The 26,386-nt window shown below is 35.8% G+C and overlaps 3 protein-coding genes across 3 annotated transcripts; 1 reads left to right on the plus strand and 2 right to left on the minus strand.

The window, feature by feature from the left end:
• Positions 1–10,916: 10,916 nt before the first annotated feature.
• LOC141660333 (rust resistance kinase Lr10-like) lies at positions 10,917–13,343 on the plus strand. Its single transcript, XM_074467310.1, has 2 exons — positions 10,917–10,944; positions 12,850–13,343. Exons 1-2 carry the CDS (start codon positions 10,917–10,919, stop codon positions 13,341–13,343), a joined length of 522 nt encoding a protein of 173 aa, XP_074323411.1.
• Positions 13,344–14,899: 1,556 nt separating this feature from the next.
• On the minus strand, positions 14,900–19,224 carry LOC141724409 (serine/threonine-protein phosphatase PP1 isozyme 3). The gene is made up of 4 exons (XM_074526556.1): positions 18,876–19,224; positions 16,314–16,873; positions 16,047–16,238; positions 14,900–15,179 (listed from the first exon to the last, which is right to left on the minus strand). Exons 1-3 carry the CDS (start codon positions 19,051–19,053, stop codon positions 16,050–16,052), a joined length of 927 nt encoding a protein of 308 aa, XP_074382657.1. The 5' UTR covers positions 19,054–19,224; the 3' UTR covers positions 14,900–15,179; positions 16,047–16,049.
• A 368-nt stretch (positions 19,225–19,592) lies between these two features.
• Positions 19,593–25,948, minus strand: LOC141724408 (uncharacterized). The gene is made up of 7 exons (XM_074526555.1): positions 25,567–25,948; positions 24,790–24,966; positions 24,530–24,679; positions 24,328–24,429; positions 24,178–24,248; positions 23,983–24,050; positions 19,593–20,098 (listed from the first exon to the last, which is right to left on the minus strand). The coding sequence occupies exons 1-7, from the start codon at positions 25,792–25,794 to the stop codon at positions 19,860–19,862; spliced, it is 1,035 nt and encodes a 344-aa protein (XP_074382656.1). The 5' UTR covers positions 25,795–25,948; the 3' UTR covers positions 19,593–19,859.
• Positions 25,949–26,386: the final 438 nt, after the last annotated feature.

A 26,386-nucleotide genomic window follows, 5' to 3' on the forward strand; every position in this document is an offset into this window, starting at 1 on the left:
TCGCCCTATCATTTTATACTGAATCATCAACACTCGAGTAAAGCAAATTAATCTAAACTCGTAAATCAATATATTCTAACTTGCAAAACATTTTGTATACAACATCATGTATGTATCATAATTATTTGAAAACAAACACAACACAACAGTTTTAAAAAGTTAGGGTTGTAGACTTTCCCGGAGTCTAAGATACGTTCTCGGACTTCCACTCGTTCCGGATTTTCTAATCAACAAATATCATAATATTAATCAGTATTTCTAATCCCATCAATGACTTATTTTACTAGTAAGTGTAATGTTTTACAATTTTTGTTATTCGACCGACTCGAAATAACTATCAGCCCTTAGTTGTAATGGATGGTCAAAGTGGTTTCTTGGAGTTGACTTTCCATTATGTTAATATTACGCGACTCACACTTTAATATTTTTAATAAATCCAAAAATTAATATTTTAACACGAAACAACCTCAAGGAACTTTATGAGTATTTATAATATTTATCATAAAAGTTTCATTTTGAAAACATGAATTTAAATAGGTTAAAAATATTTTAAAAGTTCGGTCAACTACGGTGTTTTACTATTCATACTGTTTTCACTATAACATTGTTTTCTCTCAAACCATTAACTCAGTCGACGCACCGTTTTCACGTGCATGATCTAGACAACATTTAGAACAATTAATTCTAAAACGGTTTTTCCGGTTAGAGTGAAAAAATCCCAAAGTTGCATTTTTTAGACAGTAGCTATGCAGTGGTTGTTTTCGATGTTCTCACTTTGTGCGACATCGGCTCCAAATTTTTTATAAAATCAAAAAAATTACATCTTTAGCTCAAATTTTAAATTGGGCTTTCTTACTATATAAATCAGCTAGTGACAAAGTTTCATAATTTTAAACAATATTTAAAGGCACCATTTAGACTCTCAAAATCATTAACACGTGGCAGTTTGGTTTTCTCGACTACGTTCACTAAAAAAAACTTTTCTTCTAATCCGTAAATCGTGGATGCTCGAATGTATGTGACCTTTTCCGGCTTTAAGGAGTCTACGGGGATCAGGACCAAGTCCTCGGCTGGCTTCCCATGAAGTTCTTCATTCTCACGTACATCTATGTCTTCTATGGAGAGAACTTGCCCCCAGTTCCTTCGGGCCTAAGTGCTGCGACGTAGAAACTTCGGGCCATATTTGATCTCCGACACTGTTTCTAGTTGGAAACTTGAGCACCATGTGGTAGGTTAAAAGCACGGCCTTGAACACATGAAATCATGTTCTTCCAAGGATAACATTGTAAGTAGAGGTTGCTTTCACAACCTGAAAGTTTAGCATCTGTGTGGCCTCTCTTGGATCTTCTCCATAGTCATGAAAAGTTGTATTGCTCCTTCAACTTGGAACTCCACTCTGGTGAACCCATAGATGGGTGCATCGGCATGGGTAAGTTGGGAGTAATTGTACCTCATCCTAAGAAACTTGTCGTGGAATAGAATATCTACGGAAGCTGTTGGATTTTTAAACGCAGCGGGGCGTGGAAAAACACTTTTACACACACAAAATCCAAATAAAAGCATATAAATCGTGAATAAAAATTTGAGGGATCGAATCTAACCTTTAAAAATAATTCGGAGACAACGATCAGAGATCCTTAGCAGTTGCTCCTCAAGTGTGAAGCACTCCACCGGTATCCACCAAGAAAACGACTTTTAGGAGGAGGAGGAAGTGGAGAGAATTTGGTTTTCTGAAACTTTTGGGTTTCTTGGGTTCAAATAAAATAGGGTCTATAATAGTGTATTTATAGGCAAAATTTTCAGCTGAAATTTTCCCATAAATATTATTATTATTATCCCATTTATTATTCTCATTAACAATTAAAACACCTTTTAATTATTAATCCTTTTTCTAAACACTTTAGAAATAATTCTCTCTCTTGATTTAATTTCCAAAAATTAAATCCTTAATTAATAATATTAAGAACTTTTCTTAATTAATTTATAATCAATTAAATCTCATTTAATCAATTATTAAATTTGCCAATTAATTATTTATTTCACAAATAAATAATTATTAGCCATTATTAATTAATTCCTCCACCAAAAAATCATTCTCTTTTTATGGTGTGACCCTGTAGGTTCAATATTAAGCCGGTAGTAGAAATAAATAATAATAAAACTATTTTATCATTATTTATATAAATTCTCTAATTTATTAAATATGATTAATTAATTAATCACATTTATTCTACATCGTGAGTGATGCTTTTCAACATATCGCGACTATCCGGATAATATGAATTCACTGCTTAGAATACCAAGAACCTGTCAGTGAATAGTTACCGTACAATAAACTCCTTCTACCCTACAATGTCCGGATTAAATACAAGGCATGGATCTCGTGTCAAGCCTATCTAATTCAATCACTTTGCTTACCATTTACTATGCGTAGTTCTATGCAAATTAGAAACTCCTTTCTAATTTCATTTACTCTGGCCGGAGATTCCTGAACTAGCATAAGTGGATCAGCCTTGAACATTCGCCTCCTTCACTGGAAGGGGTAGATCCTTTATTGATCATACACTATCTTCGTGTACAAATTCCTATACCCAGAAGAGCCCTAATAATTGTCCCTGGAGACTAAGAACTAAACCAAAGCATAGTTCAGTGTACACAAGATGACTATGATGACCTCAAGTCTAAGGATACTTGTACAACTATCACTAAGCGAACAACTGCTGACACGTGAGTGAACTCCATCAGTTGTTCAGCTGGGCGAGTCATGTTCAGTGAACTTATTCCATAATAAGCACCTACATACTAGCTATAGTGTCACCACACAAATGTCTATGAGAACAGACATCCTTCATAATGAAGCAAGCATAGTATGTACCGATCTTTACGGATTATTAATTACCAGTTAGTAATCCTATGATCAGGAACAATGTAAGTTTAGAGTTATCATCTTTTTAGGTCTCACTATTATGATCTCATCATAATCCATAAAAAGCTTTACTCTAAACTATGGTATATCTTATTTAAACACTTAAATAGATAAATCCCGTAATAAAAACAAAACAAGTCTTTTATTAATATCAATGAAATCAAAACAGATTACATAAAGAGTTATTTCTAAATCCTAATACCTGATTGCACTTAGGACATATTCCTTTCAATCTCCCACTTGTACTAAAGCCAATCACTCTGGTATCTAATACCCATCTCATCTTTATGACGATCAAAGTGACTTTCAAAAGTAGCTTTGTGAGTGGGTCTGCTATGTTGTTATGTGTGTCAACTATAATTAAATACAATACAAGAAATGTTATCGCGCTCCCACTAACCCTTTTGTAGACGCATGGTTCATCCACGTTTTTGATAAAATCAAACTCTTTGATTGTCTCATCAAAACGGATGTTCCATCTACGAGAAGCTTGCTTTAAACCACATATGGTTCGCAGTAGCTTACACACTAGGTTTTCATTTCTCTTGGAAAGAAAACCATCTGGCTATTTGCCAGATCTCATAGTCGTAGTAAGCAGCATTCGCAAGCAAAATCCGAACTGATTATAACAGGGCTACAGGTAAAAGGCTTCATCAAAGTCAATCCATTGCCTTTGTTTGAATTCTTTTGCCACAAGCCTGGCCTTATAGGTCTCCACCTGGCCATCTGCTATAATCTATCTTTTGTATACCGTATACATAGATTCCATTCTGGATTTCATGGCATTATGCCATTTCTCTGAGTCAACACTACTCATAGCCTCATTATAGGTCACAGGGTCGTCATCATCAAATGATCGACAACTCATTGTCATTCTTAATGACAAGGCCATATTACCTCTCAGGTTGGCGAGACACTCTCCCTGTTCTATGAATGGGCTGTTCCACAAAAGGATGTTCAGTCAGAACAGGTGTTTCCACTTGATCCATAGTAGTTTGTGCTTCTTGAACTTCATCAAGTTCAATTTTGCTCCCACTGTTTCCTTCAAGGATAAACTCCTTTTCCAAGAAGGTAGCATGTCTGGAGACAAACACCCGATGATCGGTGTAAAAGTAATACCCTAAAGTCTCTTTAGGATATCCCACAAAACTACATTTTACGGATCGATATTCCAGCTTATCTGGGTCAACATTCTTGACATAAGCTAGACATCCCCAAATCTTAACGTGTTTAAGACCCGGTTTCCTTACTTTCCATATCTCATACGGAGTTTGAGGAACAGATTTTGGAAAGCACCTTATTCAGTAAATATGCTGAGGTTTCCAATGCATAACCCCATAGGAATACTGGAAGATTTGCATAGCTCATCATGGACCGAACTATGTCTAACAAAGTTCGATTTCTCCTTTCAGATACTAATCTGGAGGAATCCACTGGGAGACTATACCATTTACTTTGAGATAATCCAGAAACTCTCCGTTCAAGTATTCACCACCTCGATCTAATCGAAGAGTTATAATACTATGTTTGGTTGTTTCTCCACTTCATACTTATATTCTTTGAACCTTTCAAAGGCCTCAGACTTGTGTTTCATCAAACACATATCCGAATCCAGATCTAACATCTATGAAAGTAATGAAGCATGAAAATCCACCCATGGCTTGCGTAGACATTGGTCCACATACATCTGTGTGTACCATTCCTAGCAAATTTGCAGCCCTCTCTCCATGTCTACTAAATGGAGACTGCAGTGCCATAACGAAGTGAGATTTTCATCATCCCTTTTCTTTTATTAGTTTGTTCAATGTGAAGTAAATTATGTCACATATATACAGACCATTATTTAAAGCACCACGTCCATAAAGAATATTATCTCTAAGAATAGAACATTCATTATTCTCAATAATAAATGAAAATCCATCCAAGTCTAACTTGGGAATAATATTCCTCACAATCGAGGGAACAAAATAACAATTATTTCAAACAATAGTCTTGCCCGTAGGCATATGTAAATGAAATGATTCTACATCTTCAGCAGCAACTCTTGCTCCATTTCCATCAGTAGAATCACCTCCTCTTCCTCAAGAGTCCTACTTCTCCTTGGTCCCTGCAACAAATTGCAGATATGAGAACCACAGGCGGTATCTAATACCCAAGTAGAAATGACATATTCACTTCTATCATGAACATACCTGAATCAGAAGCGGTAGTCTCACTACCCTTCTTCTTCTTCAATTCTGCAAGGTAAACCTTGCAGTTCCTCTTCCAGTGCCCCACCTTGTTACAGCGAAAGCAAACAACTTTGCTCTTGGGGTCTTCAGTTTTTGGTGGAACCGGCGTTTTCTCACCTACTTTCTTCTTCTTGGAAGAGTTCCTCTTCCTTTTCTTAGGATTGGAACCTTCACCAATTAGAAGAACAGAACTCTTCTTAGGGGGGAAATTCGATTCCGCAGTTTTCAACATGTTGTGGAGTTCAGGCAGGCTGACATCCAACTTATTCATGTGAAAGTTCACAACAAACTGCGAGAACGAACTCGGAAGCGATTGCAAGATCAAGTCTTGACTCAGCTCCCCATCCATGGCAAAACCAAGTTGTCCAAGATGTTCAATCAAATTGATCATCTTAAGTACATGGTCATTCACAGATGATCCTTCAGACATCCTACAACCGAACAGCTCCTTCGATATCTCATATCGAGCTGTCCTCCCCGCCACATCATACAACTCTTGTAGATGCATGAGGATAGTGTGAGTATCCATATGCTCATGTTGCTTCTGTAGCTCAATGTTCATGGAAGCTAGCATGATGCATTGAGCAACATTTGCATCATCTATCCACTTACGATACACAACGTGTTCATCATTATGTGCATCACTAGCAGGTTCAGTAGGCTTAGGTGAGTCAATCACGTATTCCAGCTTCTCAATCCTGAGAACAATTCTCAAATTTCGAAGCCAGTCAGCATAATTAGGACCAGTCAATTTGTGAGCATCTAGTATGCTCCTGAGTGATAGTGCAGAAGACATAACGTACAAAGTAAATCTGTAAATGATAAACATATAACAACACTTAGCAAATATTCGATTTCATTTCAAAACACTATATGAATCGGGTCTTTATTCATAAGTGGCTCCCACTAGTTTTCCTAATTTATTCAACCCTCTACGTGAAAAATTAAGCATTCATAATGCTAGTGGGAATAGGGATCCTACATTCCATTACACAACCCCGGCTGTGGCACGAAACGCCATGTAATGTTCAATAGGCAGACAACTCTTGTCAATTACATCTAATGTTATTCCCTAATCAAATTTTAGCCTCTTGAATAATTGAGTCACGGCTGTGGCACGACAAACTCAATATTCTAAGTCAAGTCAAACCCAACATTCCGTACAATTGAATCAGTCCCCAAAGGCCCACGGCTGTGGCACGTAACGACCTTTAGATTCTTATTCAATGTACACATCTCTATGTAATAGACAAGTATTTCTTATTTCAAAATCAAAGCCCTCGGCTGTGGCACGAAACGACAATGATTCAAAAATAAGAACTACTTTCTACCATGTTGGAAGGCTCTGACCGACACAAGCCCGTTGTATCATTGGCCAATTACTACTTGATATTATTTAATTTTAGAGGGATTATATTATGTTACAATCATAATCATATTATAAAGAGATTCTTCCTTTTAAATTAAATATTTCAAATCAATAATCAATAATCAGACGATTCCCAGATCGGGTGGAGCATTGTCAAGAGGCGTCACTTAATAACCCTTTCTTACAGATAGAAATCTGTTGTTGACAGAATCATCCTTTCTCTCATATCGAAAATTCATATTCAATTACGTGTTTCATAAACACAAGAATCTCATGATTGTATTCATAATATTATTATTAAGGTTATGAAACAATTTCACTATACTAGGTTGTCTAACGAACGCCTTATGTTCATTTAAGTTCACCTAAATCTATCATCGCATGATAAACTAAGCATATATCACATATATCAACATGAATAAACATCAAGGTAGGCATGTTAAATCATCTAGCACATTAGTTTAAGCATTATACATCTCTATGTATCACATAAAGTATTTAAAAGCAATTAAAAACAGTCAAAAACAGCTTTAAAACACTTCATGGAAATATAAACAGTTCAAAACTTTTATATAAACTAAAATTGATCACTCCATTAGATCCGTCTCGGAAAAACGAATCCAACGGTATATTGCACGCCTAAAACGGAGTTACGAAACTCCCAGAAAATCAATTTTAATATCAACAGACGGGCTGTAACGCATTACACGAACGCGTTACAACCCCTGTAACGCATTCCGGTGATGCGTTACACCCCTTTTCAGCCATTAAAGGGTGTAACGCATTCCGCGAATGCGCCACAGGTGTGTAACGCATTCCCGGAATGCGTTACACCCCTATAATTTTTTTTTTAATTCAGCAGCCGTCTTTTTCTTCTCGATTCCCGAGCCGCCGTACCTGTACTTCTGTCTCTTCCCCGTGCAGCAGATTTACAGACAACACAACAGCAGAACAGGAGACTTACAGATGTACATATATATATACTTACAAATAATATATATATATATATGATTTATTTAATTACGAATTTAATTGCTAGAACTTCAAAAATTCATAATAAAAAATCTATACATCATAAAATTATGAAAAAAATACCCAGACAATCTACAACACTTGTAGAACCCAGATCAACATTCAAAATTATTATGAGAAACGATTTCTCATCAGAAAAAATTAATCCATGATATAACTTGTAAAAATTATAATTAATTCATACAAGCACATAAAATTCTGAAATTTTTACCACAGATCTATATGCATACGACCTATGCTCTGATACCAATGTTGGATTTTTAAACGCAGCGGGGCGTGGAAAAACACTTTTACACACACAAAATCCAAATAAAAGCATATAAATCGTGAATAAAAATTCGAGGGATCGAATCTAACCTTTAAAAATAATTCGGAGACAACGATCAGAGATCCTTAGCAGTTGCTCCTCAAGTGTGAAGCACTCCACCGGTATCCACCAAGAAAACGACTTTTAGGAGGAGGAGGAGGTGGAGAGAATTTGGTTTTCTGAAACTTTTGGGTTTCTTGGGTTCAAATAAAATAGGGTCTATAATAGTGTATTTATAGGCAAAATTTTCAGCTAAAATTTTCCCATAAATATTATTATTATTATCCCATTTATTATTCTCATTAACAATTAAAACACCTTTTAATTATTAATCATTTTTCTAAACACTTTAGAAATAATTCTCTCTCTTAATTTAATTTCCAAAAATTAAATCCTTAATTAATAATATTAAGAAATTTTCTTAATTAATTTATAATCAATTAAATCTCATTTAATCAATTATTAAATTTGCCAATTAATTATTTATTTCACAAATAAATAATTATTAGCCATTATTAATTAATTCCTCCACCAAAAAATCATTCTCTTTTTATGGTGTGACCCTGTAGGTTCAATATTAAGCCGGTAGTAGAAATAAATAATAATAAAACTATTTTATCATTATTTATATAAATTCTCTAATTTATTAAATATGATTAATTAATTAATCACATTTATTCTACATCGTGAGTGATGCTTTTCAACATATCGCGACTATCCGGATAATATGAATTCACTGCTTAGAATACCAAGAACCTGTCAGTGAATAGTTACCGTACAATAAACTCCTTCTACCCTACAATGTCCGGATTAAATACAAGGCATGGATCTCGTGTTAAGCCTATCTAATTCAATCACTTTGCTTACCATTTACTATGCGTAGTTCTATGCAAATTAGAAACTCCTTTCTAATTTCATTTACTCTGGCCAGAGATTCCTGAACTAGCATAAGTGGATCAGCCTTGAACATTCGCCTCCTTCACTGGAAGGGGTAGATCCTTTATTGATCATACACTATCTTCGTGTACAAATTCCTATACCCAGAAGAGCCCTAATAATTGTCCCTGGAGACTAAGAACTAAACCAAAGCATAGTTCAGTGTACACAAGATGACTATGATGACCTCAAGTCTAAGGATACTTGTACAACTATCACTAAGCGAACAACTGCTGACACGTGAGTGAACTCCATCAGTTGTTCAGCTGGGCGAGTCATGTTCAGTGAACTTATTCCATAATAAGCACCTACATACTAGCTATAGTGTCACCACACAAATATCTATGAGAACAGACATCCTTCATAATGAAGCAAGCATAGTATGTACCGATCTTTGCGGATTATTAATTACCAGTTAGTAATCCTATGATCAGGAACAATTTAAGTTTAGAGTTGTCATCTTTTTAGGTCTCACTATTATGATCTCATCATAATCCATAAAAAGCTTTACTCTAAACTATGGTATATCTTATTTAAACACTTAAATAGATAAAGCCCGTAATAAAAACAAAACAAGTCTTTTATTAATATCAATGAAATCAAAACAGATTACATAAAGAGTTATTCCTAAATCCTAATACCTGATTGGACTTAAGACATATTCCTTTCAGCAGCTCCATTTTCAACCAGGACCCTTTTGAAAGGACAATTCCCAATTATCGGTGTGATAACCAAATGATCATCCTGAGGAAAATCAAACCCTTAAGGTCGAGGTCTCTGAATTCAAGTGTTATCTCAGTCTTAGCACGCTTTGGTGCATCTCTGACTATACTCATCACTTCTCTTGCATAGGCCTTTTGAGAGTTTCTTGTTATCCTAGCATATATTGGCCCTCCTAAGATCATGTTGATTACTGGCCCTCAGGGCTATAGGTTACGATCTCGGTTGTTGCCTCTTCGATCATTATCTCTTCGATCATTATCTCCTTTCTAGCCTCCAATCTCTTCACCCTTGGTAAACCTCCCGAACTTTACTCTTCATATTAGATACTCGATCTCATCCTTGAGTTTTCTATAATAGTTGGTGTCTTGACCAATATCTATGTGGGACCTATAGTATCGGCCATTGTCTTTTTTCTCGGGGTCTCCCTTAGTGGCTTCATCCATCTGAACTCTTTATCCTTCTCAATTTAAAAAAGGATCTGGCCCCTTGGAGCGTTCAACCTTGCACACTTAGTGAATCTTGGTGGTTGGTTCTTCTTAGAAGTGGAATCAGAGTTCTTTCCGATTCGAAGATATTTGTCATTGGCATCGTACTCTTAATTCGTCTTCCGCTTCTTGTTACCAATGGGTTCATTGCTTACCCTTGCCTTCTTCATGCTTTCCTCTACTTTGATATACTTGTCGACCTTATCCTGTAGCTACATCACGCTTTCAGGGACTTGGATCGGTACATCTTGAAGTATTCATCCCTAGTTCCTTGTTGTAGGGCTATTATGGCCACTTTATCATTAAGATCTGGGACCTTCAGGGCCTCCTTTGTGAACCGGTTCAAGTAGTCTCTAAGGGACTCATTTGCTCCTTGTATAAGACCCATGAGGGAAGCCGAGCTCTTCTCGTGCACTCTACACTGATACACTACTTGATGAAGGCATGGCCCATATCTCTGAAGGATCCAATCAAATTAGGGAGTAGACGGCTATATCATCTTTGAATCATACCCGACATGGTTTGAGGGAAGGCCCGACACTTGATAGCGTCGTTCACGGGCTACAGCAACAGGGCATTAGAGAATGTCCTGACATGATTCGACGGGTCGCCAATACCATGAAACGCCTTGATGGTGGTCATCATAAACTTTCTTGAGATAAACACTCATAATCTCTTCAGTGAATGGAAGGTTTGGATTATCAGGATCTCCTAGGGGCATTAAGTCATTCGGATCAGCCCTTGGGGTCGTAATTCTTTTCCTCGGCGTTGGACCTTCTAGGTCTATAAATGGAGGAAAATCCCTTAATCTAGCTGCCTGTTGAGGTCTCGGTATTTGGTGCATCTCCATATCACGTTTCAACCTTTGGATCTCGGCTTCATTAACATTGATTCTCTCTTGTATATCATGGGGAATCGCCCATTGGGTGCTCCTGGTCTGTTGATAGCCCTTCGACGTAGGCTCATTTCCAGGGTGTCTCCTCCTTGGAGGGTCTCCTCTTCCAATAAATCGAAATCTCTAGAAGAGTAAGGTCCATAGTACTCTCGATTTTTGGGGACGGGGGCTAAGCCACGGATATATTAGGGCATCCGCCCTTGTCCCTCGCCTTGATTTGAGAAGCCGCTTCCTCCAACCTTAGGGTGTAGAGGCATCCCATAACGTGGGTTAGTAGTTCTTGGAATCACGGCCGAAGAGAACTCATACCCAACGGGTTGAGAACTTACCGGTGTTTGTAGCTGTTGAAGTTGGAGATTCGTCCCTTTGAGAGTTGGGGGATTCGTCCCTAGAGGTGGATCTTGCATTAGCGAATTCACCCCTTGAGTTTGGGCATCAGTGATCGCCGCTGGAACTCCTCCGCCGTGTGTGGCATAGGTTAAGTGCGTTGGGATCTCAATAGAGGATGAATGTGTTCTCGTAGAAATTGTATCGCTAGTTCCACTATTACTTCTGCTCAGTGTGCTTACCGTGGTTTTGTTTTCTATCCACAGGCGGCGCCAAATATTGTGGAACAACAACTACGGTTTGCTAGTATTTAATACTAGGATTTGTGAGATTCAAGTTTTTAATGGTTGTTCTCGCGTCGTGGACTGTGTGTCCTTGCAATATGCCCATGTTTCTCTTTGTTTTAGAGAATCAAGCCAAAAAAATATAGTTTTAGGTTGAGGGATGAAGCCCTTTATATAGAAGATGAGTCTAAGGTTAGACTAGGGTTGGAAGACTTGGTGGACAAGTCTCTAACTTAGAGGGCAATGAGGACTCTATAAGTAAGCGAATTCTAGATCCTTTTTTATAGGAGTTAGTGTTCATGTTGGACATCACTTCTCTAGTCTTTTAGCCATATTGGGCCTTGTCCGCGAACATGCTTTGTTCGTGGACGTTGAGGACTTGGGGCCTTTTTCGTTTCGTAACAGGCCTTGACCGGCCTGGTTGTTATTGGGCTTTGGACACGAATTTCAAGTATAATTAATGCGACATTATTATGTCTTTAAGGTTTATTTTCAACCTATATCAACTTGTAACCTTGTTGTTAAGGAACCGGTCATCTAAAACTTGTTAGAATCCAAGTTAGAGAAAAAAAAATCCATGATCTCATATTAGTATTCTAACACACCATGTCACTCAAAAGTCTATTTATGGGTCGAATAGTGGATAATGGGCGCATACATAACTTTGTCTTTTGTGTTCTTAATAAATTGTGAGAATGTCACTCGAAAGTCCATTTATGGGTCGAATAGTGGATAATGGACGTCGAACTTAACTTTGTCTTTTGTGTCCACGATTGTGTGTCAAGGAACCGGTCACTCTATTAGAGAAATGCTCTTTAGAGGATCTTATATTAATATTCTAATACTCCCCTCACTCGAAAACTCATTTATGGATCGAAAAGTAAATCACGGGCGCACATTTTTGGGACATTAATTTGTCGTTCGTGCCACAATAAATTGTGAGAATGTTGGGCGGTTAGGAGCCGAACCTAAGTCTCTTTCGTGCCACGAATTTTGAAAATATTGGGCGGATAGGAGTCGAACCTGAGTTCCGCCGGCTTGAACTGTGTTTTCATGTCAAGTAATCATATGTTCTAAAATTTTAAGATATTAGGAAAAATCCCTTTCCAGAATCTCATATTAAAATTTTAACATTTCATAATTTTAAATTTTATATTAGTATTCTAACGGTTCTAAGCTCTAGATTTAGTTTTTGGGCGCATAAATTGTGTTTACCAACAGCAGAGAAACTTTAGAATTTATTTTATTTAATTTTTAACAGGACGCTTGAGATATCTGGGTAAATTTTGGTATAAAATCTTACGGCCATGTTAATAATATTTGGTCTTTTGCAGCAATTTTTTCTTCCACAAGGTTCTTGTGTGGAACAGCATTTCTATGTGTAATTGTGATATATAAACGAAGGAGAAGACATTTATCTGCATATGACTCCATTGAAGACTTCCTGCAAGGTCAAAACAATCTCATGCCTATTAGATACAGTTACTCCCAAATAAAGAAATTCACCAAAGGGTTCAAAGATAAACTTGGTGGAGGAGGATTTGGTACTGTATATAAAGGAAAACTTCGAAGTGGCCTTGTTGTAGCTGTAAAAATATTGAGCAACTCTATGGCTAGCGGCCAAGATTTCATCAATGAAGTTGGTACAATCGGTAGAATCCACCATGTTAGCATTGTGAGACTTGTCGGTTTTTGTGTTGAGGGTAGAAAATGTGATATTGTTTACGAGTTCATGCCTAATGGATCTGTTGATAAATACATTTTCGAAGGAAGAGGTGGAGAAGGAACCACCACTTTGAGTCGTGAAAAGATATACGAGATTTCCTAAAAAGTGGCATGTGACATTGAGTACTTACATCGAGGTTGTGACATGTAAATCTTGCATTTTGATATTAAACCTCATAACATTCTCCTCGACGAAAATTTCAATTCAAAAATCTTTGATTTTGGCCTTGCAAAATTGCGTGCAAGGGGGGCAATGGGCTCCAGAATTATTTTACAAAAATATAGGAGGTGTTTGTTATAAGGCTGACGTGTATAGTTTGGGGATGCTGTTAATGGAAATGGCGGGCAGAAGAAGAAATTTGAATCCATTTGTGGATCAAAGTAGCCAAATATATTTCCTTTGAAGGGATTTACGACCAACTTAAAGAAGGGAATGATATGGAAATGGAATAAGAAGATGATTGTTGTAGCAATGTGGTGTACACAAATGAAGCTGAAGCTGAGTGAGCGTCCTTCAATGAACAAAGTTATTGAAATGCTCGAAGGGAACTTCAATCTTTTGGTGATGCCTCCTAAACCTTTGATTTGTCCGCCACCGAACGAGGATCAAGAACTTGATCTGAATATGATCCCAAGGGAGTGAGTGGCATTTGCTCTACTCGATCACTTCATTTGTCAAAGTATGAACCGTTTCTGTGAAGCTTGTAATGCAACTCATCAGCAATAACTCATGTTCATTCAAAGTGTGTTTTCAATCAAACGCTATCTTATCTTCTGATTTAACCTATGAAGCAATCTAATTACATTTTATTATAATTTTTGTCATCATCTAATTATGGTGTTTCAGCATCTTGAATCATAAGATCAGTCGCTATTTTATCCTCTAAATCAAACTTGACCAAACCGGCTTGAATGTACGGGTCTGTAAAGGGTGATGATATCTCTATAAAATGATTCCGCCTATCATGAGGGGTCCAATGCTATACATGCATGCAATGCAAGTACTCAGCTTACAAATTTTTAGTACCTATCATCAAACCTATTATGTACTTTGAGAAAAGGCAGGTACCACACATGTTTATAAATTTCAAGTTAGGAAATCAATAGAAATAGATCATTGAGATGGACTGTCCTCTGGATTCTAGAAAGAGATCATCACTTGATCAGGAGCTAGAGAAGGTGAATATGCATAATGCATGAACTCTACACTGAGTTTATCGAAATTGGAATGAGTAGTAGCTCTCACTGCAGATTTCTTGCATGATAAACAACTCATTATGACACATGGGTGTAGATGACTCGAGATCTGCAGGTAATCACTTATTTGGAGAAATATACAGAGCATAGAGTTCTGTAAAATGTTCACCTCTTCAATGAAAATACAGTTCAATCAGTTTCAAGCACAAAAGGTACAAGGACACTCGTTATCTCCTGCTTAGTGCAAGTCCAACACTAGATGAAAAATGGATGTTATATTTGCTATAATAAGGGACCAAAATGTGAACTCTGATGCTAAAATGCAACATGTTCTCCAATGTTTGTTGCACTGTAACCAAATAATTCCATAATTAACTAATCTTTTGTCCAACTCACCCAAATTTCATTTATTATAGGTCAACCTGTATTATGTGGTTCCAAAGTAAGGTTATGATAAAATAGTTGAGTAAGAAAGTACTTAAATCTATCAACATTCCATATTACCAGAGTACTAGAGTTTAAGTAATTTACCAAAGAAAATTATTTAACAAGCACAAGCTGCAGAATTAACCATCACAAAGTGTGAAGACAAATGAGCCTTTTCGACAGATTTAGTTTTTTTTTGAAACTATCTACTGATGATTTGGAAAGTCCTCTGAAAAAGAGTCATTTCGTAAAATCCTCCCAGGATTTCAATCAAGTTTGTTGATGAACAGTCGCCTCATCAGCATATCCCAATTCCCTATATAAATTCAAATTATACACTGTTAGTTTTATGCTACACATATTTACGTTATCTTTGTTTAATAAAAAAAGGTTGTGGTTGCAAGCAATAGCTATTATCTATTTCCAGGAGAATATTGGAATGGATAGCAAACCTAACAAACCCTAACAAGGAGAGATACAAAGTTATATGATAAAATTAGCATACACCAGTACTGTGATATATATTATACATATGATAAAGTATTCAAAGAGAAGTCTAAGATATAAATCACGGTCTTTCTTATGGTATACAGCACAATCTTTAAAAATACTTATTTGATTTATTAATTTGTATAATGTTATAGACTATAGCTGCAGCACATGGATTTCATGAGATTTAATTTCAGTCTTTCATAAGCCTTCAGATACAAGGAGGGACGGAGCTAGAAACGGGAGGTTGCGGGGGCGAAATTTTTTCGGAGTAACTAATAAATTTTTATAATTTATTATATATTAAATAAATTAATAAAAGTTAATTTTAACAATTTCAATGTACAAATATACTTAAATTCACGTATCTAGATTCATAATCATTGTAAATATTTGTAATTTTAGTACTATATTCATAAAATTTATATATTTTTGAGGTGGCGAAATTTAAAAATAACGACATTTTAGTACTAAATTTATTAATATATAATTTTTTCCGTAAATTTTAATGCTAATTTCATGATTATACCGGGATTTGGGGTGGCGGCCGCACCTGCCTCCCACCCCTTGCCTCTGTCCTTGGATACAAGTAATTCCAATAGAGGATAACTGGAAAATAGATATTAACACAAAATCTTATATCCCATGCATAGCTGAGCTTATAAAGAAAAAAAAAGGGTGTCAAATTATTTACCTATTACATCTTTGTAGAGATCGTGAACTTGTTCTTTTTCACGGCTGGCTTAAGAATTTGGAACGAGCACATCAAATTTCCATCTATGCTCATCATTGCACCAGCATTATCAAATTCACCACAGTAATTTGGGGCAGAAAATATGGTAACAAGCTGCCTCTCAGCAAAGAATTCATAACCATCCTCCACAACCTGTACATAAAGATTATATCAATAACCAGAAAACAATAAGTTAGGGCATAAGAAAATAGAAACATATAAATAAACCTGGTGAGCACGACAAACAAGGTCCAAGTCATGCTTTGCTAGGAACTCCGCCACCTTCTCAGGGCCAAAGGTAAACGAAACTCCTCGATCATTCATTCCCCATCCTTTGACATCACTACTTGGATCCGACCAGAGTAAATCACAGAGCAATCCTGTGTCCGGTATAGCAGTCGGTCGTGGCAAGTTTCTTATTTGATCCAAATTCACAAGATCAGGGGAAAGGCCCCCATGCATGCACAATATCTTATCATCTATAAGAGCCGCCACTGGAAGACAATTAAAACAATCCGTAAAGGCTTTCCATAGTTTCACACTAAATCGTCGCTTACATTCATCATAAAATCCATAAATCCTGTTGATAGAGGCACATTCATGGTTTCCCCTGAGAAGGAAAAAGTTCTCTGGATATTTGATTTTGTAAGCGAGCAAGAGGCATATAGTTTCCAAACTCTGCTTTCCACGATCTACATAGTCTCCAAGAAAAAGATAGTTTGCTTGAGGAGGAAAACCACCATATTCGAAGAGACGTAATAAATCACTGTACTGGCCATGAATATCCCCTGAGACGTAAACCACGAAGATTATGTAATAAGGATACAGAGGCAACAGGACTTCAAAGAGGCAAAAATGTTCCACAGCAAACCCAACCTATTCTCTGATATCCAATCACAGGCAGTAGACACTTAAACAACTCCAGATACATGGGGGGGTGGGGGGATGCAGGAGAAGAAATTAAAGTGAATTCTAAGAAAGATTTATACAATATCGCAAGAATAATTAATCAATATTATTCCCAAGAAAAATGTATAATCAAAGTTCTGTAATAATAGGGGGATGACATGACTTATATAGGAGTAAAAAACCCCTAATAATACTACCTAATGGACTAAGGCCCTTTAACACTTGGGCTTATTCAAATAACCTACATAATTAATAAAATACTAGCTCCACATATAAACCAATTTTTTTTCATTCTTTCTAAACTAAATAGATATAAACTATTTAATAACATATATAATATTTTCCACTTCTGTTCCTCATCAGAGGGTTAAGGCAACATACTTTCTCAAATAAAATTACATAAAACAAACTATATATCAACCATGTACTCTTGCAAATTCAAACTAGGGTATTTCAACCACAGCCCACAGGAATCTAATTCTACATATATTAAGGTCTAATAGAAGAGAGATTTCATACATTTTTTCAAGACAGCCAAAGCAAAAATTTGTGAGGACCATTTCATAGGAAAAGAACTCCATTTAACAGTTACAACCAATATCAACTGCATTGTATTTTACCTATTTTCAGATAGGCATTAAATACCATTCTAACCTAGCAATGGGGTCGGTAATCGGGCTACTAAATAATTGTGTTTTTTACTTTAATCAAAAGTGCCCTATTTCTATCAGAACTCAGATATATTATAACACAGACCTTGTTAGAATATAGAAAGTGACTGGTCCAATTAAATCAGTTAGAACTCAGATGAATCATAACGCAGACCTTGTTAGAATGTAAAAAGTGACCGGTCCAATTAAATCAGTAGCCCATAATTTTTTATGAATTAAAATACAGCAGCAATGACTGATAACCCGAGATAACTTCACGACATCTACAAGTACACAACTTCTACTAACTTTTTGCGGTAAGCACGATAATAGTGAAGAGAATAGGAATCCACATTTATGTTTGGCAAGCAACCCCAATTCATGCTTTATACTATTCTAAGCTTCAACAACACTGGATTCTGATTTAAACAACTACATAGACCCTATTGTCATTGTGTGAGCATCTTCCAGGACCATGTCCTTGGTCTAGGGTGGTGGGAAGTGGAATATGGACAATATTTGGCTTCTATATATTAATATATCCTTGTAGTCAAACAAACATGATATATAATACAAAAATAAAGGATTCCGTTTCGGAGAACGCTACCAACATTGTAGTTACTACCATCAGAGATAAATTGAATAGGGAAATGTATCCCTGATCTAAATTTACACAGGTTACCACTTCAAGAATTTACAGTCACTTATTCACTGTACTTTGTCAGAAGTGTGTAGAATTAAAGCCACAATATCATCACATACCTTCTAATGCAGCTAACCTTTTAAGCCACGAAAAAAGAAAATTTGACTTTTGAAAACATAACTGACTATCGGCTTAAGATATAGATTTCAGCTACCGTCTACTAAACCCAAAAAAGAACTACTTGAACTGCTAATCACCGCTAAACTATTAAAAACCAACAAGTCTGAGAAAAAAATTCTTTAATTCCATCCCGCATTAAACCAAATATACAATCGCATAACCCCCACTCCCTCCAAACAAGTAGCACATTGCAATTTCAAAAATGAAGAATCCCCTCTTAATCAACGTCCATTAACAGTAACAGATTGCTCAATCATAAATTAACAACAAACCCACCTCAGAATCACTAATTTCAACATAAAGCACAAACCTTTAATGAACAAAATTATAGAAACCCAATCGAAAATTAAAGAACAGTCAAATACAACAACCCTAGAAACAAACAAAAAGGGGGGTTAAAATAAATACCACAAATCTTGATGGGAGCTTCAAGTTCAAGAAGATTAGGCTGATTAAAGAAGATATCACGAGCAGCTGCACAAAGCTGTTTGATTTCGGACTCTGATAACTGAACGGGTTTACCCGGTTTGGACGATCGGACCTCAATTAGGCGTTCAATTAGCTTATCTACTGCTGCACTATCCATTTTAACACTAATCAAACTAAACCCCTAATCCTTTTTCATACATAAATATATATAAAATCATGCAAGCAATTGTGATGAAAAATGATAAAAAATAGATAGTTTGTTTTTAATTATAAAATATTTTATTTGCACAGTGGGTACTAGTGATGCTCAAATACTGTTAGAAAGGGACTGTAGTAGTTTGTATGTAAATTCAGAAGAAAGGGACTGCTTAAGCTTCAAGCTGGCCCTATTTTTCAATTTTTCCAAGGCGAAATATTTGAATTCGATTCTCGAGTTTTTATTACGAAATTGTTTTGTTAAAACAGATATTTATTTGTACAGTGGTGTGTATCCACAAGTACTCGGGAAAAGAAAAAATATTAATTTATCAGGTTGTGTTTTGAAATAAGATAAATAAAGGGGAACATGAAAGTGATGCTTAACTGTTTCTTCTATTTTGAAAAATTAAGTGTACTGATTACCACTAATTTTTTTGTGAATAGGGACAGCAAGTGTTGTAAATGGTAGACAAAAAAATAATTAGTAATGCTAGTGAATAATGAACAAAGTAGATTTCTTAATTTCTCCAATATAGTTGATGCAACAATTGTTTTCAAGAAGCAAAACAGTTACAGTTACAGTTACATTACACTTGAAATGTGACCAGCTGGGTGCATATGCGCTTTTTTAGCTATACATGAAACAATGTGATGTTAGTGTAACTATTACTACTATTTTAACTCTTACATAAATTGTGACCCAGCAATAACTGATACATGAGTAATACAATCGTAGAGCTCATCCTTCATGTCCAGGAGTTTTTCTCAATTGGAAGGTAAATCGGACAAAATTTGCTTCATCTTCTCATACGTCATAAAAACAATACCGATACTTGGAACCACCTTGTAGTATTCAGGCAAGATCCCTCTATACAAACCACGTAAGCCTTCTGCTCGGACTATATGCCGGAAGGTACCAAAAAGACCTGACTTGTAAACACGAGCACGGCCACCTGCTCCTTCCAGTTGCATCCGCCGCCTCACAAGATCCAATGGGAATGTAACTGCACAAGTATGATGAATATGACTTCAGAAGAAATTTCATATTCTGCTTGGTGCTCATTTATCTAAAATGAAGTGAAATGCTAAAATATATACACGCCATCTGAATAAATATTCGAAAGTTGGAAATACTAATGGCACGAACAGTAGAAGACATCATAAGCTCACAACACACAGCCATATCAACTAAACCCTTTATTTCTAAAACATAAACTCTACCATATTACACCACAGTGTAATCACATTTAGTCTCATAGATTCAAACTGAGTTTATAGACAAATCGTATGGAATTTTTATAAACCTAAACTGCATGTTCTAGTCGGACACTAGCAAGTACCATCAATACCAGAGTAAATTAAATTTTGCATCTATACGTTAACATGTATATCACATAAGTACATATATCTTCAAGACTTGCAACTAACTCATGAAGTTTGAATAATAATGAAATTATAAATACTGCCAAATGTGACATATCTACTTCTGATCTGACAGGAAAAGAATCTTTAAAGATAGGGATAGTTTGTTAAAAAAAATGAACAGAACGCAATAACAGAATGAAATTTGTAAAAGTTGCAATTAGTTGGAAAGAAATTTTTGGCCACATATAATAAAGAAAAATGTCCGATGTTTTGTAGAAAAAAAACGCACGAGGTGATCAAAGCTTGTGTGCCACACATCTACATATTGACAAATATTTACTTTCCTGACATACATCATAGAAACAGGATAGTCAGCCAAATTTAATTGGTTGCAGAAGTTTTAACTATAGCATAAAGAAAAGAGAAATTTAAGCAGGAAACAGCCACGAAAGGTAGTGCTCATGCTAGCATCAGAAGCATTATTCAGACATACATACCATTACTTATCCTACAAGACATACCCTTTAATTTTCTTAAATTTAGCTTTAAACAATAAATAAAGTGGTTAAGGTCTTAATTTGGCCTGTTAGGGTTCAAATTAAACAACAAAAGGAAAATATCTTCTCGGCTTGTATGTACTAATATTACCATCAAAAGAGCCAATGCGATGTTATTCTATAATTCATTTGTACTTCGCATCCTTAAAATTTCAGGGTAAACACTTATATACCAGAATTTTGAACATAAGTTTGAATCTCATTTTTCAAATATCATGTCAAATATCCACCCCATTTGTACATTTATAACTGAGAGCAGCTGTTTGCATGTTGTAAAACTGATTTTGCTGCACTACGCTGCTAGATTGAAACAAAGGCTTCGCTTCGCCTTCATAATTGGCTCACATACTAAAAAGCTAACCAAGGATTGTTTGTATGTTTGAGGCATAGAATTACTGGCATTTATGAACATTCAAAAGCGATCATTTTTCTGGCACAAAATCTTTATTTACCGCCATTAATGACCATCAACCTGTGGATCTGAATAATGTAGACATTTCTCAACATAAAAACAAACAGAACACAAGCTAATCAAATATACTCAAACACATAACATTACTCAAAATATATGATGCTCAGAATCTTTAAGAATAATAGGACACGGACACGAATCAGAGTGTCCGATTCTTTGAACTTTAAAATCAAAGAGCCGGGGACACGTTTTATAAGGATCCGACACTTGGATTTGGACACGGCAATTAGTATATTTGATATATTTTGATAATTTTTATACACAAGTACTTATCATTTTATATAAAATAATATATAAACTTTTGAAAAACAAGGGTAGAATAATATTTATAATAGATATAAATTTATAATAGGTAATATGTCAAAAGTTAAAGGGTTAATATAACAAAATATTAGAGATAGGCTATCAAATGTCTGAGATGAAGTGTCCATTTTTCAAATGTCATTTGGATCCGGATCCAAGTGTCAGTGTCGTGTCCTGTGGATACGGGTACGGCAGGGTTTTCGGAAGAGTCCGAGCATCATATTCATAAATTTAGATTGTTCCCAAATAATAGCAGAAATTAGTTAATATCCAAAAAAACTCTCCTGTGCACAACTTCACTCGCTCGCTTTCCTAAGACAAGGTGTACAAGTAATATCAGAGAACTGTCATGTTCAACATCAACTAAAAAACTATCTTAACTACTTAATACAGAGTCTCTCAATATCCTGCAAACAAATAGGGAATAATATGTGAATTTGAAAAGTCTTCCCAGTAGAATCTCTACTCTGATCTAACATCCACTTGAACAAATTAACACAAGACACCGCAATGTGAAAGGAATCATAATAGCGTCTTTATGTCACTAATTCAGGAAAAAAGCTCTTAAAATTAACTTTCATGACACGCTGGAATACAAACAAACGATGCCCAATCAGTAGAATGCCTAGTACTTTTATTGGCAACCACAAACATATGTCCCTGATGTGGCCTTACATATTTGACGAATACAAGACCAAGAAGATCTTGGGTTTCTTTATTCTGGCTCAAACCGATGTAAGGCTCTTACTCATTAATCAGGTCCCTTTTTTATTACCGACATAAATTTACTGCTCGGACACTCCATATTATAGTTGAAATAAACTACTCAAAAGATCCATAATTAGAACATGTCACATAATGTGAAGTCCAGAAAGAGAACAGTTTTACTTGGAAGAAACTACATATACTTTTCAGAATATCTTATGCCGAGAAAAACCACAAAGAAATATTTTTTCTATATTACTTTGCTGCCTTCTTTCTTTTCTACGTCATTCAATTACTCTTTGTTTTATTCCTTTATATATTCGGGAGCGAGGTAAGGGTTTTATAAATTCACTACTCATAGCTTCAATGAATGAACCAGTGAGATGAAGACAATTTCATCATAACCGCCAAACTGCATGCAAATTACAGATAATACCAACATGAGAAGCATACCCAGAGAGGAACACTCTCATGTATTGCAAGCGTGGTTACAATTCTTATGACTGAACCAACTGCAATATCGGGAGAATTGGTTATTAAAAGATGTAGTAGATCATAAGGAAATTAAGCATTTATACTTATGTAATATAAAGTTAGTTTCGATTAATAGAAAGCTTAAAATATACTTTTTGTCAATTTCCTTACTAATGTTTTCAAGTGCCAGATAACTTGTTCTGTTGTCTCTGGATCTAAGGGTCAGTCTGGTTAAACACCTAGTGCAAAGCCTGCGTCTCAACCTGCTTCTCTGCATAAAAAGCATTGAAGACAGCTCCAGGCGTTAACTTCTTTTGCTATGTATTATCAAACTGCCTAGTAAGAGTTAAATTACTGTTCATTAAATTAAATTAAACTATTCAATCAGCCCTCTATAGCAAGATTAATATTAGGCAAGAAATGTATATAATATTGCACAAAGATACCTGAAACTCATGAAACCTTTGCACTTCTTCCTATTACATATAATTTTAAGTAGTACTGCAAATTCAAAACTGAGAAAATTCTGTACTAAACTAAACAGCAAACTAGTCACGGATATTCTACTGCTTGTAAAACCTGCACAAATGCACTACAAAAAGCAGCAATGGTAAATTTCCGCAAAGAGCTTGACCCAAAAATTAAAATATTTTTTGAACAAAAGAGGATATTGATTTCATTCCGCTTGCTAAACATATTTGAAGAGCCTATTCAACTTAAAATGACCCCCTCTCCTTGCGCCTCCCTTCATAAATTCTTTTCAGAAAGAAGCGCAAGAAAAAACTTGATAATAGCATGAGCAACACCAAAAATGCACAAAATGCAGAATACTACAATGTCGTCAAGAGTTGTTCACAAAATTATACGCAACAATAATTCTGCCTTCTCTAATTTTCAAGCACTTGGTCTTTCAAAATACCAAAACGTGGGTTTATGAAGGTGGGGCTGCTGTGTCACGAGAAATAGTATGCTACATACTACACACATGTACTGATAGTTTAGGACGACTCACCTGTTGATGATGCAACACCTGAAAGACTGCCACAAGCAAGACTGACAAGGACAGTAGAGTCGTTGGGTCTGCATCAATATTATCAAAAAAAATATTAAATCAGTCTGATATGTTTGAGCAGGAATGGGAAAGAACGGGAAATGCACTACATAGTTTTTGCAATAAGAACTAAGGAATCGACTAAAAAAGAATTACCTATGAGACAGCCAATAAGATCTCGCTGTGTCATATACAGAGAAACTAATGGCTAAGTTGGGACCAACACCCTGCATCAGCGGCATAAATGAAAATTACATACATATAATAATGAACATGATTCAAACTGCAATTACAAAAGATAACTACCAACAAAGTTGCTCCAAGTCCTTTGTAGAGGCCAAACACCCCTTCTTCTTTGCTGATAGTACGTAAAGTATGCCCTATGCCTCTATAGTATATTACATTTGTCTGCAAAGGCAGAACACAGTTAAAGTACCTTTGCAATTAATGAACGCTTATAGCCTCGGAAATGAGGATTGAAGCAAAAAAAGTGCATTACTGCTATTACCTGAGCAGCCAAACGGGTCCTCACGAGATCCAAAGGGTAAGTAACAGAGGCAGCTGTTATCCCAGCTAGACCACCACTAAAGAGTCGTATGCCAAGGTCTGTACTTATGTTTTCGTTACTATTTTCAAGACCCAAGACAACTTGTAATAACTGCAGAGTAAGATTATATCCAATTCAATGACAGGAAGATAAAAGAAAAGTCTGTGAATGCAAACATCAGTATGTACAAATGAAATCCTCAACAGAAAGTTTGTACCAACATTCTTGTAGCGTTCAAAAGCATAAAAACTGATGGAAGAATAAGGAAGACGATGAGCAATAGTAACCAAATTTCCCTTCCATAATGCACGAACCCCTTCTTCCGAGATAATACGTGAAGCCTCCCGCCATATGCAAGCCTTTCTCATGTTAGCAACATCACAATGCATACCTTGCACCTGCAGAGATACATTAATTTTATTATAACACAAAGTTGGATGGTAATGAAATTAAAAAAATATATATGTAATCCGTTTTTACAATATGTAATATGTTACATTTCCAATGCATTAGGTTTTTGAGCATACAGAGAGGTGGAATGAGATTTGAACCCATAAGTTTTGGTCATTAGGGGGACGGGGAAGGAGCCTTGCCACTAACCTAATAGCGAAACTTCTTCTCTCGTACTATTAACCACACTAAAAAAACTATAATCACAATCACTGAGTGGCATCCTACTAACAGGTCCTAAACAGAAGACGTACTAACAATTGTCATAATATCCCAAATTGGAATCCAGCCTCTTTTTATCCGATAAATCCCTAGTCTGCAACACACAATAAAACAGGTTCTTGACTCTATGCCTAACAAAACCAAATTTACGACATACGAATTTAATTCATACAACACCAGACTCTAACTTATACCATAACCCTCAAATATGTCGTAAACCTAATTAAAAATTCAATTTTTCACAAAAGATTAAACTTTAATTAACAGTTCAAAATAATTAAATTCAAATTAAATAAAATAATTAAAAACAAAGTAAAGAAATGAACCTGAAAGAGAATAGTAAGGCGAGCGAGAGGAGCCGTACAGGTCTTACTAACAGCGCCGGCGACACCGCCGGCAAGAAGCTGCGAAATAGTACCGATCTGCGATTGATGATGTTGCATCGCTCTTCGTTGCTGCTGTTGTTGAGACACTATCTTGTGCGCCGCAGCGCCGGCGCCGTCGGCGACAAGGCCGCCGTGGCCGGAATTAAGAACCGTAGCTTCGGTTTGCATTTGTTGAAAGTAATTGGATTATCGAGAATTGTGCGTTGCGTGGTTTCAACAAAAGAGAAGATTAGAAAACAAGTCGGTTAAGAGGGATGGTGGAGTGTGTACACACATTTACAAATTGTTTTACGCACAAGCGAGTCAAGTATATGTGGTAAGAATATTCTGTGGATTGGCACGGGTGAGCTTTCTTCCTTTCTATGTTTCATTTTTCATTACAAAAACTTTATTTTAAATTTATAGGTAATTCATTTTTTTAATTTATCACATGTCATATAATAACTCGAATTTTTGGGACTTTATAACTCAAATGAAACTCGGATCGTAAGCATAATAAAGATAAAACGGTCGAATCATGACATTAAGTTTTCTGCAGAAATACAGTAAGTGTATCTTTTCTTGAAAAATAAAACTTTATAATGATAGATCTTCTTATAAGGATTGTTTAGGCGCTTGAATCGCTCGATTTTAATTTACGGATCAAAAGTTAGGTATGTTTTAGTGAAAATGATTTACGCGACAAAAACTGCTACGAATTACTAACTTTGGAAGTATATATGATCGAATTAAAATTATTCAAAAATCAATAAAATTTTAC

This window comes from Apium graveolens, chromosome 5 (assembly GCF_009905375.1).
Source record: "Apium graveolens cultivar Ventura chromosome 5, ASM990537v1, whole genome shotgun sequence".
NCBI lineage: Eukaryota > Viridiplantae > Streptophyta > Magnoliopsida > Apiales > Apiaceae > Apium > Apium graveolens.

What these genes read in the sequence shown, in the direction of transcription:
- LOC141660333 (XM_074467310.1), top strand. Translation starts at nt 10,917, where the DNA reads ATGGGGAATCGCCCATTGGGTGCTCCTG. An exon ending in TCGCCCATTGGGTGCTCCTG is followed by an intron (nt 10,945 to 12,849) that starts GTCTGTTGATAG and finishes GGTCTTTTGCAG; the next exon opens with CAATTTTTTCTTCCACAAGG.
- LOC141724409 (XM_074526556.1), bottom strand. Translation starts at nt 19,053, where the DNA reads ATGGATAGTGCAGCAGTAGATAAGCTAATTGAACGCCTAATTGAGGTC. An exon ending in AGCTCCCATCAAGATTTGTG is followed by an intron (nt 16,874 to 18,875) that starts GTATTTATTTTA and finishes TTTACGTCTCAG; the next exon opens with GGGATATTCATGGCCAGTAC. An exon ending in TTGTTTGTCGTGCTCACCAG is followed by an intron (nt 16,239 to 16,313) that starts GTTTATTTATAT and finishes CTTTATGTACAG; the next exon opens with GTTGTGGAGGATGGTTATGA.
- LOC141724408 (XM_074526555.1), bottom strand. Translation starts at nt 25,794, where the DNA reads ATGCAAACCGAAGCTACGGTTCTTAATTCCGGCCACGGCGGCCTTGTC. An exon ending in CTTTTGAACGCTACAAGAAT is followed by an intron (nt 24,680 to 24,789) that starts GTTGGTACAAAC and finishes CTTACTCTGCAG; the next exon opens with TTATTACAAGTTGTCTTGGG. An exon ending in TCTTATTGGCTGTCTCATAG is followed by an intron (nt 24,051 to 24,177) that starts GTAATTCTTTTT and finishes ATATTGATGCAG; the next exon opens with ACCCAACGACTCTACTGTCC.